Here is a 13,359-nt window from a genome sequence, read left to right on the forward strand (position 1 = left end):
AGCTCTCTCTGTGTTACTGTGCAGCGCTCTCTCTGTGTTACTGTGCAGCACTCTCTCTGTGTTACTGTGCAGCTCTCTCTGTGTTACTGTGCAGCTCTCTCTCTGTGTTACTGTGCAGCGCTCTCTCAGTGTTACTGTGCAGCTCTCTCTGTGTTACTGTGCAGCTCTCTCTGTGTTACTGTGCAGCGCTCTCTCTGTGTTACTGTGCAGCACTCTCTCTGTGTCACTGTGCAGCGCTCTCTCTGTGTTACTGTGCAGCACTCTCTCTCTGTGTTACTGTGCAGCGCTCTCTCAGTGTTACTGTGCAGCGCTCTCTGTGTTACTGTGCAGCGCTCTCTCAGTGTTACTGTGCAGCGCTCTCTCAGTGTTACTGTGCAGCGCTCTCTCAGTGTTACTGTGCAGCGCTCTCTCTCAGTGTTACTGTGCAGCGCTCTCTCAGTGTTACTGTGCAGCGCTCTCTCAGTGTTACTGTGCAGCGCTCTCTCAGTGTTACTGTGCAGCGCTCTCTCAGTGTTACTGTGCAGCGCTCTCTCAGTGTTACTGTGCAGCGCTCTCTCAGTGTTACTGTGCAGCGCTCTCTCTCAGTGTTACTGTGCAGCACTCTCTCTGTGTTACTGTGCAGCGCTCTGTGTTACTGTGCAGCGCTCTCTCTGTGTTACTGTGCAGCGCTCTCTCTCTGTGTTACTGTGCAGCGCTCTCTGTGTTACTGTGCAGCGCTCTCTCAGTGTTACTGTGCAGCGCTCTCTCAGTGTTACTGTGCAGCACTCTCTCAGTGTTACTGTGCAGCTCTCTCTCTGTGTTACTGTGCAGCACTCTCTCTGTGTTACTGTGCAGCTCTCTCTCTGTGTTACTGTGCAGCGCTCCCTATCTGTGTTACTGTGCAGCTCTCTCTCAGTGTTACTGTGCAGCTCTCTCTCAGTGTTACTGTGCAGCACTCTCTCTGTGTTACTGTGCAGCTCTCTCTCTGTGTTACTGTGCAGCGCTCTCTATCTGTGTTACTGTGCAGCTCTCTCTCAGTGTTACTGTGCAGCTCTCTCTGTGTTACTGTGCAGCGCTCTCTCTGTGTTACTGTGCAGCTCTCTCTCAGTGTTACTGTGCAGCTCTCTCTGTGTTACTGTGCAGCGCTCTCTCTGTGTTACTGTGCAGCACTCTCTCAGTGTTACTGTGCAGCTCTCTCAGTGTTACTGTGCAGCGCTCTCTCTGTGTTACTGTGCAGCTCTCTCTGTGTTACTGTGCAGCGCTCTCTCTGTGTTAGTGTGCAGCACTCTCTCTGTGTTACTGTGCAGCTCTCTCTGTGTTACTGTGCAGCTCTCTCTCTGTGTTACTGTGCAGCGCTCTCTCAGTGTTACTGTGCAGCTCTCTCTGTGTTACTGTGCAGCTCTCTCTGTGTTACTGTGCAGCGCTCTCTCTGTGTTACTGTGCAGCACTCTCTCTGTGTCACTGTGCAGCGCTCTCTCTGTGTTACTGTGCAGCGCTCTCTCTGTGTTACTGTGCAGCACTCTCTCTGTGTTACTGTGCAGCTCTCTCTGTGTTACTGTGCAGCGCTCTCTCTGTGTTACTGTGCAGCACTCTCTCTGTGTTACTGTGCAGCGCTCTCTCTGTGTTACTGTGCAGCACTCTCTCTGTGTTACTGTGCAGCTCTCTCTGTGTTACTGTGCAGCGCTCTCTCTGTGTTACTGTGCAGCACTCTCTCTGTGTTACTGTGCAGCTCTCTCTCAGTGTTACTGTGCAGCTCTCTCTGTGTTACTGTGCAGCGTTCTCTCAGTGTTACTGTGCAGCTCTCTCTCTGTGTTACTGTGCAGCACTCTCTCAGTGTTACTGTGCAGCACTCTCTCTCTGTGTTACTGTGCAGCACTCTCTCTGTGTTACTGTGCAGCACTCTCTCTGTGTTACTGTGCAGCTCTCTCTGTGTTACTGTGCAGCGCTCTCTCTGTGTTACTGTGCAGCGCTCTCTCTGTGTTACTGTGCAGCACTCTCTCTCAGTGTTACTGTGCAGCACTCTCTCTGTGTTACTGTGCAGCACTCTCTCTGTGTTACTGTGCAGCTCTCTCTGTGTTACTGTGCAGCGCTCTCTCTGTGTTACTGTGCAGCACTCTCTCTCTGTGTTACTGTGCAGCACTCTCTCTCTGTGTTACTGTGCAGCGCTCTCTCAGTGTTACCTTGCAGCGCTCTCTCTCAGTGTTACTGTGCAGCACTCTCTCAGTGTTACTGTGCAGCGCTCTCTCTGTGTTACTGTGCAGCGCTCTCTCTCAGTGTTACTGTGCAGCACTCTCTCTGTGTTACTGTGCAGCACTCTCTCTCTGTGTTACTGTGCAGCACTCTCTCTCTGTGTTACTGTGCAGCACTCTCTCTGTGTTACTGTGCAGCGCTCTCTCTCAGTGTTACTGTGCAGCGCTCTCTCAGTGTTACTGTGCAGCACTCTCTCTCTGTGTTACTGTGCAGCTCTCTCTCTGTGTTACTGTGCAGCTCTCTCTGTGTTACTGTGCAGCTCTCTCTGTGTTACTGTGCAGCTCTCTCAGTGTTACTGTGCAGCACTCTCTCAGTGTTACTGTGCAGCGCTCTCTCAGTGTTACTGTGCAGCACTCTCTCTGTGTTACTGTGCAGCTCTCTCTCTGTGTTACTGTGCAGCACTCTCTCAGTGTTACTGTGCAGCTCTCTCTCTGTGTTACTGTGCAGCTCTCTCTCTGTGTTACTGTGCAGCACTCTCTCAGTGTTACTGTGCAGCACTCTCTCAGTGTTACTGTGCAGCACTCTCTCTCAGTGTTACTGTGCAGCACTCTCTGTGTTACTGTGCAGCGCTCTCTCTCAGTGTTACTGTGCAGCGCTCTCTCTCTGTGTTACTGTGCAGCACTCTCTCAGTGTTACTGTGCAGCACTCTCTCAGTGTTACTGTGCAGCACTCTCTCTCAGTGTTACTGTGCAGCACTCTCTGTGTTACTGTGCAGCGCTCTCTCTCAGTGTTACTGTGCAGCGCTCTCTCTCTGTGTTACTGTGCAGCGCTCTCTCAGTGTTACTGTGCAGCGCTCTCTCTCAGTGTTACTGTGCAGCGCTCTCTCTCAGTGTTACTGTGCAGCGCTCTCTCTCAGTGTTACTGTGCAGCGCTCTCTCTCAGTGTTACTGTGCAGCGCTCTCTCAGTGTTACTGTGCAGCTCTCTCTCTGTGTTACTGTGCAGCACTCTCTCTCTGTGTTACTGTGCAGCACTCTCTCTCAGTGTTACTGTGCAGCGCTCTCTCTGTGTTACTGTGCAGCGCTCTCTCAGTGTTACTGTGCAGCGCTCTCTCAGTGTTACTGTGCAGCACTCTCTCAGTGTTACTGTGCAGCACTCTCTCTGTGTTACTGTGCAGCTCTCTCTCAGTGTTACTGTGCAGCGCTCTCTCTGTGTTACTGTGCAGCACTCTCTCAGTGTTACTGTGCAGCGCTCTCTCTGTGTTACTGTGCAGCGCTCTCTCAGTGTTACTGTGCAGCACTCTCTCTCAGTGTTACTGTGCAGCGCTCTCTCAGTGTTACTGTGCAGCGCTCTCTCAGTGTTACTGTGCAGCTCTCTCTCAGTGTTACTGTGCAGCGCTCTCTGTGTTACTGTGCAGCACTCTCTCTCAGTGTTACTGTGCAGCACTCTCTCAGTGTTACTGTGCAGCACTCTCTCAGTGTTACTGTGCAGCACTCTCTCAGTGTTACTGTGCAGCACTCTCTCAGTGTTACTGTGCAGCGCTCTCTCAGTGTTACTGTGCAGCACTCTCTCAGTGTTACTGTGCAGCTCTCTCTGTGTTACTGTGCAGCACTCTCTCTCTGTGTTCCTGTGCAGCGCTCTCTCTGTGTTACTGTGCAGCGCTCTCTCAGTGTTACTGTGCAGCGCTCTCTCAGTGTTACTGTGCAGCGCTCTCTCAGTGTTACTGTGCAGCTCTCTCTCTGTGTTACTGTGCAGCTCTCTCTGTGTTACTGTGCAGCTCTCTCAGTGTTACTGTGCAGCACTCTCTCTGTGTTACTGTGCAGCGCTCTCTCTGTGTTACTGTGCAGCGCTCTCTCAGTGTTACTGTGCAGCGCTCTCTGTGTTACTGTGCAGCGCTCTCTCAGTGTTACTGTGCAGCGCTCTCTCAGTGTTACTGTGCAGCACTCTCTCTCTGTGTTACTGTGCAGCTCTCTCTCAGTGTTACTGTGCAGCTCTCTCTCTGTGTTACTGTGCAGCGCTCTCTCTGTGTTACTGTGCAGCGCTCTCTCTGTGTTACTGTGCAGCGCTCTCTGTGTTACTGTGCAGCGCTCTCTGTGTTACTGTGCAGCACTCTCTCTGTGTTACTGTGCAGCGCTCTCTGTGTTACTGTGCAGCGCTCTCTCTGTGTTACTGTGCAGCGCTCTCTCTGTGTTACTGTGCAGCGCTCTCTCTGTGTTACTGTGCAGCGCTCTCTGTGTTACTGTGCAGCGCTCTCTGTGTTACTGTGCAGCTCTCTCTCTGTGTTACTGTGCAGCGCTCTCTCAGTGTTACTGTGCAGCGCTCTCTCTCAGTGTTACTGTGCAGCGCTCTCTGTGTTACTGTGCAGCACTCTCTCAGTGTTACTGTGCAGCACTCTCTCTCTGTGTTACTGTGCAGCTCTCTCTGTGTTACTGTGCAGCGCTCTCTCAGTGTTACTGTGCAGCGCTCTCTCTCAGTGTTACTGTGCAGCGTTCTCTCAGTGTTACTGTGCAGCACTCTCTCAGTGTTACTGTGCAGCACTCTCTCTCTGTGTTACTGTGCAGCGCTCTCTCAGTGTTACTGTGCAGCACTCTCTCAGTGTTACTGTGCAGCTCTCTCAGTGTTACTGTGCAGCTCTCTCTCTGTGTTACTGTACAGCTCTCTCTCAGTGTTACTGTGCAGCACTCTCTCTCTGTGTTACTGTGCAGCGCTCTCTGTGTTACTGTGCAGCACTCTCTCTCAGTGTTACTGTGCAGCGCTCTCTCTGTGTTACTGTACAGCTCTCTCTCAGTGTTACTGTGCAGCACTCTCTCTCTGTGTTACTGTGCAGCGCTCTCTGTGTTACTGTGCAGCACTCTCTCTCAGTGTTACTGTGCAGCGCTCTCTGTGTTACTGTGCAGCACTCTCTCAGTGTTACTGTGCAGCGCTCTCTCTGTGTTACTGTACAGCTCTCTCTCAGTGTTACTGTGCAGCACTCTCTCTCTGTGTTACTGTGCAGCGCTCTCTGTGTTACTGTGCAGCACTCTCTCTCAGTGTTACTGTGCAGCTCTCTCTCTGTGTTACTGTGCAGCACTCTCTCAGTGTTACTGTGCAGCACTCTGTCTCTGTGTTACTGTGCAGCGCTCTCTCTCTGTGTTACTGTGCAGCGCTCTCTCTGTGTGTTACTGTGCAGCACTCTCTCTCTGTGTTACTGTGCAGCGCTCTCTCTCTGTGTTACTGTGCAGCACTCTCTCTCTGTGCTACTGTGCAGCGCTCTCTGTGTTACTGTGCAGCACTCTCTCTCAGTGTTACTGTGCAGCTCTCTCTCTGTGTTACTGTGCAGCACTCTCTCAGTGTTACTGTGCAGCACTCTCTCTCTGTGTTACTGTGCAGCGCTCTCTCTGTGTTACTGTGCAGCTCTCTCTCTGTGTTACTGTGCAGCTCTCTCTCAGTGTTACTGTGCAGCACTCTCTCTCAGTGTTACTGTGCAGCTCTCTCTCAGTGTTACTGTGCAGCTCTCTCTCAGTGTTGCTGTGCAGCACTCTCTCTGTGTTACTGTGCAGCTCTCTCTCAGTGTTACTGTGCAGCTCTCTCTCAGTGTTACTGTGCAGCGCTCTCTCAGTGTTACTGTGCAGCGCTCTCTCAGTGTTACTGTGCAGCGCTCTCTCAGTGTTACTGTGCCGCGCTCTCTCAGTGTTACTGTGCAGCGCTCTCTCAGTGTTACTGTGCAGCGCTCTCTCTCAGTGTTACTGTGCAGCACTCTCTCAGTGTTACTGTGCAGCGCTCTCTCAGTGTTACTGTGCAGCGCTCTCAGTGTTACTGTGCAGCGCTCTCTCAGTGTTACTGTGCCGCGCTCTCTGTGTTACTGTGCAGCACTCTCTCTGTGTTACTGTGCAGCGCTCTCTGTGTTACTGTGCAGCACTCTCTCTGTGTTACTGTGCAGCGCTCTCTCAGTGTTACTGTGCAGCTCTCTCTCAGTGTTACTGTGCAGCTCTCTCTCTGTGTTACTGTGCAGCACTCTCTCAGTGTTACTGTGCAGCTCTCTCTGTGTTACTGTGCAGCGCTCTCTGTGTTACTGTGCAGCGCTCTCTCAGTGTTACTGTGCAGCGCTCTCTGTGTTACTGTGCAGCGCTCTCTCAGTGTTACTGTGCAGCGCTCTCTGTGTTACTGTGCAGCGCTCTCTGTGTTACTGTGCAGCGCTCTCTCAGTGTTACTGTGCAGCGCTCTCTCTGTGTTACTGTGCCGCGCTCTCTCAGGGTTACTGTGCAGCGCTCTTTCAGTGTTACTGTGCAGCGCTCTCTCTCAGTGTTACTGTGCAGCGCTCTCTCAGTGTTACTGTGCAGCGCTCTCTCTCTCTGTGTTACTGTGCAGCGCTCTCTCAGTGTTACGGTGCAGCACTCTCTCTGTGTTACTGTGCAGCGCTCTCTCAGTGTTACTGTGCAGCTCTCTCTCAGTGTTACTGTGCAGCGCTCTCTCTGTGTTACTGTGCAGCACTCTCTCTCTGTGTTACTGTGCAGCGCTCTCTCAGTGTTACTGTGCAGCGCTCTCTCTCAGTGTTACTGTGCAGCACTCTCTCTGTGTTACTGTGCAGCTCTCTCTCAGTGTTACTGTGCAGCGCTCTCTCAGTGTTACTGTGCAGCGCTCTCTCAGTGTTACTGTGCAGCGCTCTCTCTGTGTTACTGTGCAGCGCTCTCTCTGTGTTACTGTGCAGCGCTCTCTCTCTGTGTTACTGTGCAGCGCTCTCTCAGTGTTACTGTGCAGCACTCTCTCAGTGTTACTGTGCAGCGCTCTCTCAGTGTTACTGTGCAGCACTCTCTCTCTGTGTTACTGTGCAGCGCTCTCTCAGTGTTACTGTGCAGCACTCTCTGTGTTACTGTGCAGCGCTCTCTCAGTGTTACTGTGCCGCGCTCTCTCAGTGTTACTGTGCAGCGCTCTCTCAGTGTTACTGTGCAGCACTCTCTCTGTGTTACTGTGCAGCTCTCTCTCTGTGTTACTGTGCAGCACTCTCTCTGTTACTGTGCAGCTCTCTCTCTCAGTGTTACTGTGCTGCACTCTCTCTGTGTTACTGTGCAGCTCTCTCTCTGTGTTACTGTGCAGCACTCTCTCAGTGTTACTGTGCAGCTCTCTCTCTGTGTTACTGTGCAGCACTCTCTCTCTGTGTTACTGTGCAGCTCTCTCTCTGTGTTACTGTGCAGCACTCTCTCAGTGTTACTGTGCAGCTCTCTCTCTGTGTTACTGTGCAGCTCTCTCTCTGTGTTACTGTGCAGCTCTCTCTCTCTGTTACTGTGCAGCTCTCTCTCTCTGTGTTACTGTGCAGCGCTCTCTGTGTTACTGTGCAGCACTCTCTCTCTGTGTTACTGTGCAGCACTCTCTCTGTGTTACTGTGCAGCACTCTCTCTGTTACTGTGCAGCTCTCTCTCTCAGTGTTACTGTGCAGCGCTCTCTCAGTGTTACTGTGCAGCTCTCTCTCTCTGTGTTACTGTGCAGCACTCTCTCTGTGTTACTGTGCAGCGCTCTCTCTCTCTGTTACTGTGCAGCTCTCTCTCTCTGTGTTACTGTGCAGCACTCTCTCTCTGTTACTCTGCAGCACTCTCTCTGTGTTACTGTGCAGCACTCTCTCTGTGTTACTGTGCAGCGCTCTCTCTCTGTGTTACTGTGCAGCGCTCTCTCTGTGTTACTGTGCAGCGCTCTCTCTCAGTGTTACTGTGCAGCTCTCTCAGTGTTACTGTGCAGCGCTCTCTGTCAGTGTTACTGTGCAGCACTCTCTCAGTGTTACTGTGCAGCTCTCTCTCAGTGTTACTGTGCAGCGCTCTCTCTCAGTGTTACTGTGCAGCACTCTCTCAGTGTTACTGTGCAGCTCTCTCAGTGTTACTGTGCAGCTCTCTCAGTGTTACTGTGCAGCGCTCTCTCTGTGTTACTGTGCAGCTCTCTCTCTGTGTTACTGTGCAGCTCTCTCTCTGTGTTACTGTGCAGCACTCTCTCTCTGTGTTACTGTGCAGCACTCTCTCTGTGTTACTGTGCAGCTCTCTCTCTGTGTTACTGTGCAGCACTCTCTCTCTGTGTTACTGTGCAGCGCTCTCTCTGTGTTACTGTGCAGCTCTCTCTCTGTGTTACTGTGCAGCTCTCTCTCTGTGTTACTGTGCAGCTCTCTCTCTGTGTGACTGTGCAGCTCTCTCTCTGTGTTACTGTGCAGCTCTCTCTCAGTGTTACTGTGCAGCACTCTCTCTGTGTTACTGTGCAGCACTCTCTCTGTGTTACTGTGCAGCACTCTCAGTGTTACTGTGCAGCTCTCTCTCTGTGTTACTGTGCAGCACTCTCAGTGTTACTGTGCAGCTCTCTCTGTGTTACTGTGCAGCGCTCTCTCAGTGTTACTGTGCAGCTCTCTCTCAGTGTTACTGTGCAGCGCTCTCAGTGTTACTCTGCAGCTCTCTCTCTGTGTTACTGTGCAGCACTCTCTCTCTGTGTTACTGTGCAGCACTCTCTCTCTGTGTTACTGTGCAGCGCTCTCTCAGTGTTACTGTGCAGCGCTCTCTGTGTTACTGTGCAGCACTCTCTCAGTGTTACTGTGCAGCGCTCTCACTGTGTTACTGTGCAGCACTCTCTCAGTGTTACTGTGCAGAACTCTCTCTCAGTGTTACTGTGCAGCTCTCTCAGTGTTACTGTGCAGCGCTCTCTCTGTGTTACTGTGCAGCACTCTCTCTGTGTTACTGTGCAGCACTCTCTCAGTGTTACTGTGCAGCGCTCTCACTGTGTTACTGTGCAGCTCTCTCTCTGTGTTACTGTGCAGCACTCTCTCTCAGTGTTACTGTGCAGCTCTCTCAGTGTTACTGTGCAGCGCTCTCTCTGTGTTACTGTGCAGCGCTCTCTCAGTGTTACTGTGCAGCACTCTCTCTCAGTGTTACTGTGCAGCTCTCTCAGTGTTACTGTGCAGCGCTCTCTCTGTGTTACTGTGCAGCACTCTCTCAGTGTTACTGTGCAGCGCTCTCTCTGTGTTATTGTGCAGCGCTCTCTCTGTGTTACTGTGCAGCACTCTCTCAGTGTTACTGTGCAGCTCACTCTGTGTTACTGTGCAGCGCTCTCTCTGTGTTACTGTGCAGCGCTCTCTCTGTGTTACTGTGCAGCGCTCTCTCTGTGTTACTGTGCAGCACTCTCTCAGTGTTACTGTGCAGCGCTCTCTCTGTGTTACTGTGCAGCGCTCGCTCTGTGTTACTGTGCAGCACTCTCTCAGTGTTACTGTGCAGCTCTCTCTGTGTTACTGTGCAGCGCTCTCTGTGTTACTGTGCAGCACTCTCTCAGTGTTACTGTGCAGCGCTCTCTCAGTGTTACTGTGCAGTGCTCTCTCTGTGTTACTGTGCAGCTCTCTCAGTGTTACTGTGCAGCGCTCTCTCTGTGTTACTGTGCAGCTCTCTCTCTGTGTTACTGTGCAGCTCTCTCTCTGTGTTACTGTGCAGTGCTCTCTCTGTGTTACTGTGCAGCTCTCTCAGTCTTACTGTGCAGCGCTCTCTCTGTGTTACTGTGCAGCTCTCTCTCTGTGTTACTGTGCAGCGCTCTCTCTGTGTTACTGTGCAGCGCTCTCTCAGTGTTACTGTGCTGCGCTCTCTCTCTGTGTTACTGTGCAGCGCTCTCTCAGTGTTACTGTGCAGCGCTCTCAGTGTTACTGTGCAGCGCTCTCTCAGTGTTACTGTGCCGCGCTCTCTCAGTGTTACTGTGCAGCGCTCTCTGTGTTACTGTGCAGCGCTCTCTCTCAGTGTTACTGTGCAGCGCTCTCTCTCAGTGTTACTGTGCAGCGCTCTCTCAGTGTTACTGTGCAGCGCTCTCTCTCTGTGTTACTGTGCAGCACTCTCTCTGTGTTACTGTGCAGCACTCTCTCAGTGTTACTGTGCAGCACTCTCTCAGTGTTACTGTGCAGCGCTCTCTCTCTGTGTTACTGTGCAGCACTCTCTCTGTGTTACTGTGCAGCACTCTCTCTCAGTGTTACTGTGCAGCGCTCTCTCTCAGTGTTACTGTGCAGCACTCTCTCAGTGTTACTGTGCAGCTCTCTCTCTGTGTTACTGTGCAGCGCTCTCTCTCTGTGTTACTGTGCAGCACTCTCTCAGTGTTACTGTGCAGCGCTCTCTCAGTGTTACTGTGCAGCGCTCTCTCAGTGTTACTGTGCTGCTCTCTCAGTGTTACTGTGCAGCACTCTCTCAGTGTTACTGTGCAGCGCTCTCTCAGTGTTACTGTGCAGCACTCTCTCAGTGTTACTGTGCAGCACTCTCTCAGTGTTACTGTGCAGCGCTCTCTCAGTGTTACTGTGCAGCACTCTCTCTCTGTGTTACTGTGCAGCACTCTCTCTGTGTTACTGTGCAGCACTCTCTCTCAGTGTTACTGTGCAGCGCTCTCTCTCTGTGTTACTGTGCAGCACTATCTCTGTGTTACTGTGCAGCACTCTCTCTCAGTGTTACTGTGCAGCGCTCTCTCTCTGTGTTACTGTGCAGCACTCTCTCAGTGTTACTGTGCAGCGCTCTCTCTCAGTGTTACTGTGCAGCACTCTCTCTCTGTGTTACTGTGCAGCTCTCTCTCTGTTACTGTGCAGCTCTCTCTCTGTGTTACTGTGCAGCACTCTCTCTCTGTGTTACTGTGCAGCACTCTCTCTCTGTGTTACTGTGCAGCTCTCTCTCAGTGTTACTGTGCAGCGCTCTCTCTCTGTGTTACTGTGCAGCACTCTCTCTGTGTTACTGTGCAGCACTCTCTCTCAGTGTTACTGTGCAGCGCTCTCTCTCTGTGTTACTGTGCAGCACTCTCTCAGTGTTACTGTGCAGCGCTCTCTCTGTGTTACTGTGCAGCTCTCTCTCAGTGTTACTGTGCAGCGCTCTCTCAGTGTTACTGTGCAGCACTCTCTCTCTGTGTTACTGTGCAGCACTCTCTCAGTGTTACTGTGCAGCTCTCTCTCTGTGTTACTGTGCAGCGCTCTCTCTCAGTGTTACTGTGCAGCGCTCTCTCAGTGTTACTGTGCAGCTCTCTCAGTGTTACTGTGCAGCGCTCTCTCTGTGTTACTGTGCAGCGCTCTCTGTGTTACTGTGCAGCTCTCTCTCTGTGTTACTGTGCAGCTCTCTCTGTGTTACTGTGCAGCTCTCTCTCTGTGTTACTGTGCAGCTCTCTCTCTGTGTTACTGTGCAGCGCTCTCTCTCAGTGTTACTGTGCAGCGCTCTCTCTCAGTGTTACTGTGCAGCGCTCTCTCTGTGTTACTGTGCAGCTCTCTCTGTGTTACTGTGCAGCTCTCTCTCTGTGTTACTGTGCAGCGCTCTCTCTCAGTGTTACTGTGCAGCGCTCTCTCTCAGTGTTACTGTGCAGCGCTCTCTCAGGGTTACTGTGCAGCGCTCTCTCTGTGTTACTGTGCAGCTCTCTCTGTGTTACTGTGCAGCTCTCTCTCTGTGTTACTGTGCAGCGCTCTCTCTCAGTGTTACTGTGCAGCGCTCTCTCTCAGTGTTACTGTGCAGCTCTCTCTCAGTGTTACTGTGCAGCGCTCTCTCTGTGTTACTGTGCAGCTCTCTCTCAGTGTTATTGTGCAGCTCTCTCTCAGTGTTACTGTGCAGCGCTCTCTCTCTGTGTTACTGTGCAGCACTCTCTCAGTGTTACTGTGCAGCGCTCTCTCTGTGTTACTGTGCAGCTCTCTCTCCGTGTTACTGTGCAGCGCTCTCTCAGTGTTACTGTGCAGCACTCTCTCAGTGTTACTGTGCAGCTCTCTCTCTGTGTTACTGTGCAGCGCTCTCTCTCTGTGTTACTGTGCAGCGCTCTCTCTCTGTGTTACTGTGCAGCGCTCTCTCAGTGTTACTGTGCAGCGCTCTCTCTCTGTGTTACTGTGCAGCGCTCTCTCTGTGTTACTGTGCAGCGCTCTCTCTGTGTTACTGTGCAGCGCTCTCTCTGTGTGTTACTGTGCAGCTCTCTCTGTGTTACTGTGCAGCTCTCTCTGTGTTACTGTGCAGCGCTCTCTCAGCTTTGCTGTTTAGGCTCTCTCAGTGTTAATTTGCACTGGGTTTTAATCTGATTGACGGAGAGTTTCTTTCTGTGTTTTCTCTGGAATCTCTCAGGTTCGGGATCCATTCTGTTAGATGATGTGTTCTGTTCTGGGACTGAATCATCTCTCAGCCAATGCAAAAATAAAGGCTGGAAAATCCACAACTGTCAACACTCTGAAGATGCGGGAGTTCGATGTGACCCACGTATGTTTTCTCTGCTTGTTTCGGAGTGCGGATTATTGGTTTCGGGGAGGGAGAGGAGGTGGGGTTTCGGGGAGGGAGAGGAGGTGGGGTTTTGGGGAGGGGTCGTGAATGGGATTACTTGACAAGTCGGAGTGAATTCTGGGTTGGGTGAGGGAGGGAATGGTGGCAGCCTGCAGCTTGCTCTGGGGTGGAGGGGGTAGGTTTTGTGTTCTTATGTGTACAGTCCAGAAAAGGCACTTCAGCCCATCAGGTCTGCCTTGACAGTAACTGACATAAATCTCATTTTCCTGCACTTGTGCATTTTCCTTGAATGTTCTGATGTTTCATCAACATGTTTTATGTTCTGGTCGCTATTGCTAAAATGCTCCCCCACTGCCACATGGAACACTTTGTTGCCCAGAACCAGATCCAACAACTGCTCCATCCCTTGTTGGGCCTTTCAAATATTGATACAAAAACTCCCCCGGATACATTTCAATTAATCCCCCTCTCTAAACCTCAACACTGACTATCTTAATTTATGTTGGGAAAGTTGAGATTCCCTAATATAATAACCCGATTACTATTCTTACACACCTCTGGGAACTGTCTACATATTTGAAACATACAAACATAGAAACATAGAAAACTACAGCACAAAACAGGCCCTTCGGCCCCACAAGTTGTGCCGAACATATTCCGACCTTCTCGGCCTACCTATAACCCTCCATCCTATTAAGTCCCATGTACTCATCCAGGAGTCTCTTAAAAGACTCTATTGAGTTTGCCTCCACCACCACTGACGGCAGCCGATTCCACTCGCCCACCACCCTCTGTGTGAAAAACTTGCCCCTGACATTTCCCCTGTACCTACCCCCCAGCACCTTAAACCTGTGTCCTCTCGTAGCAGCCATTTCCACCCTGGGAAAAAGCCTCTGAGAGTCCACCCGATCTATGCCTCTCAACATCTTATATACCTCTATTAGTTCTCCTCTCATCCTACGTCTCTCCAACGAGAAAAGACCGAGCTCCCTC

At 51.4% G+C, this 13,359-nt stretch overlaps 1 protein-coding gene across 1 annotated transcript in view; it reads left to right on the top strand.

Moving 5' to 3' along the window:
- LOC144481400 (galectin-3-binding protein-like) overlaps nucleotides 1-13,359 on the top strand; it is a 238,438-nt gene that overhangs the window by 146,731 nt on the left and 78,348 nt on the right. The window contains exon 3 of the mRNA XM_078200742.1: nucleotides 12,214-12,345. Within this exon, the coding sequence (XP_078056868.1) occupies nucleotides 12,214-12,345 (132 nt within the window). The remainder of the gene's footprint in view (nucleotides 1-12,213; nucleotides 12,346-13,359) is intronic.

This window comes from Mustelus asterias, chromosome 1 (genome assembly GCF_964213995.1).
Source record: "Mustelus asterias chromosome 1, sMusAst1.hap1.1, whole genome shotgun sequence".
Lineage (NCBI taxonomy): Eukaryota > Metazoa > Chordata > Chondrichthyes > Carcharhiniformes > Triakidae > Mustelus > Mustelus asterias.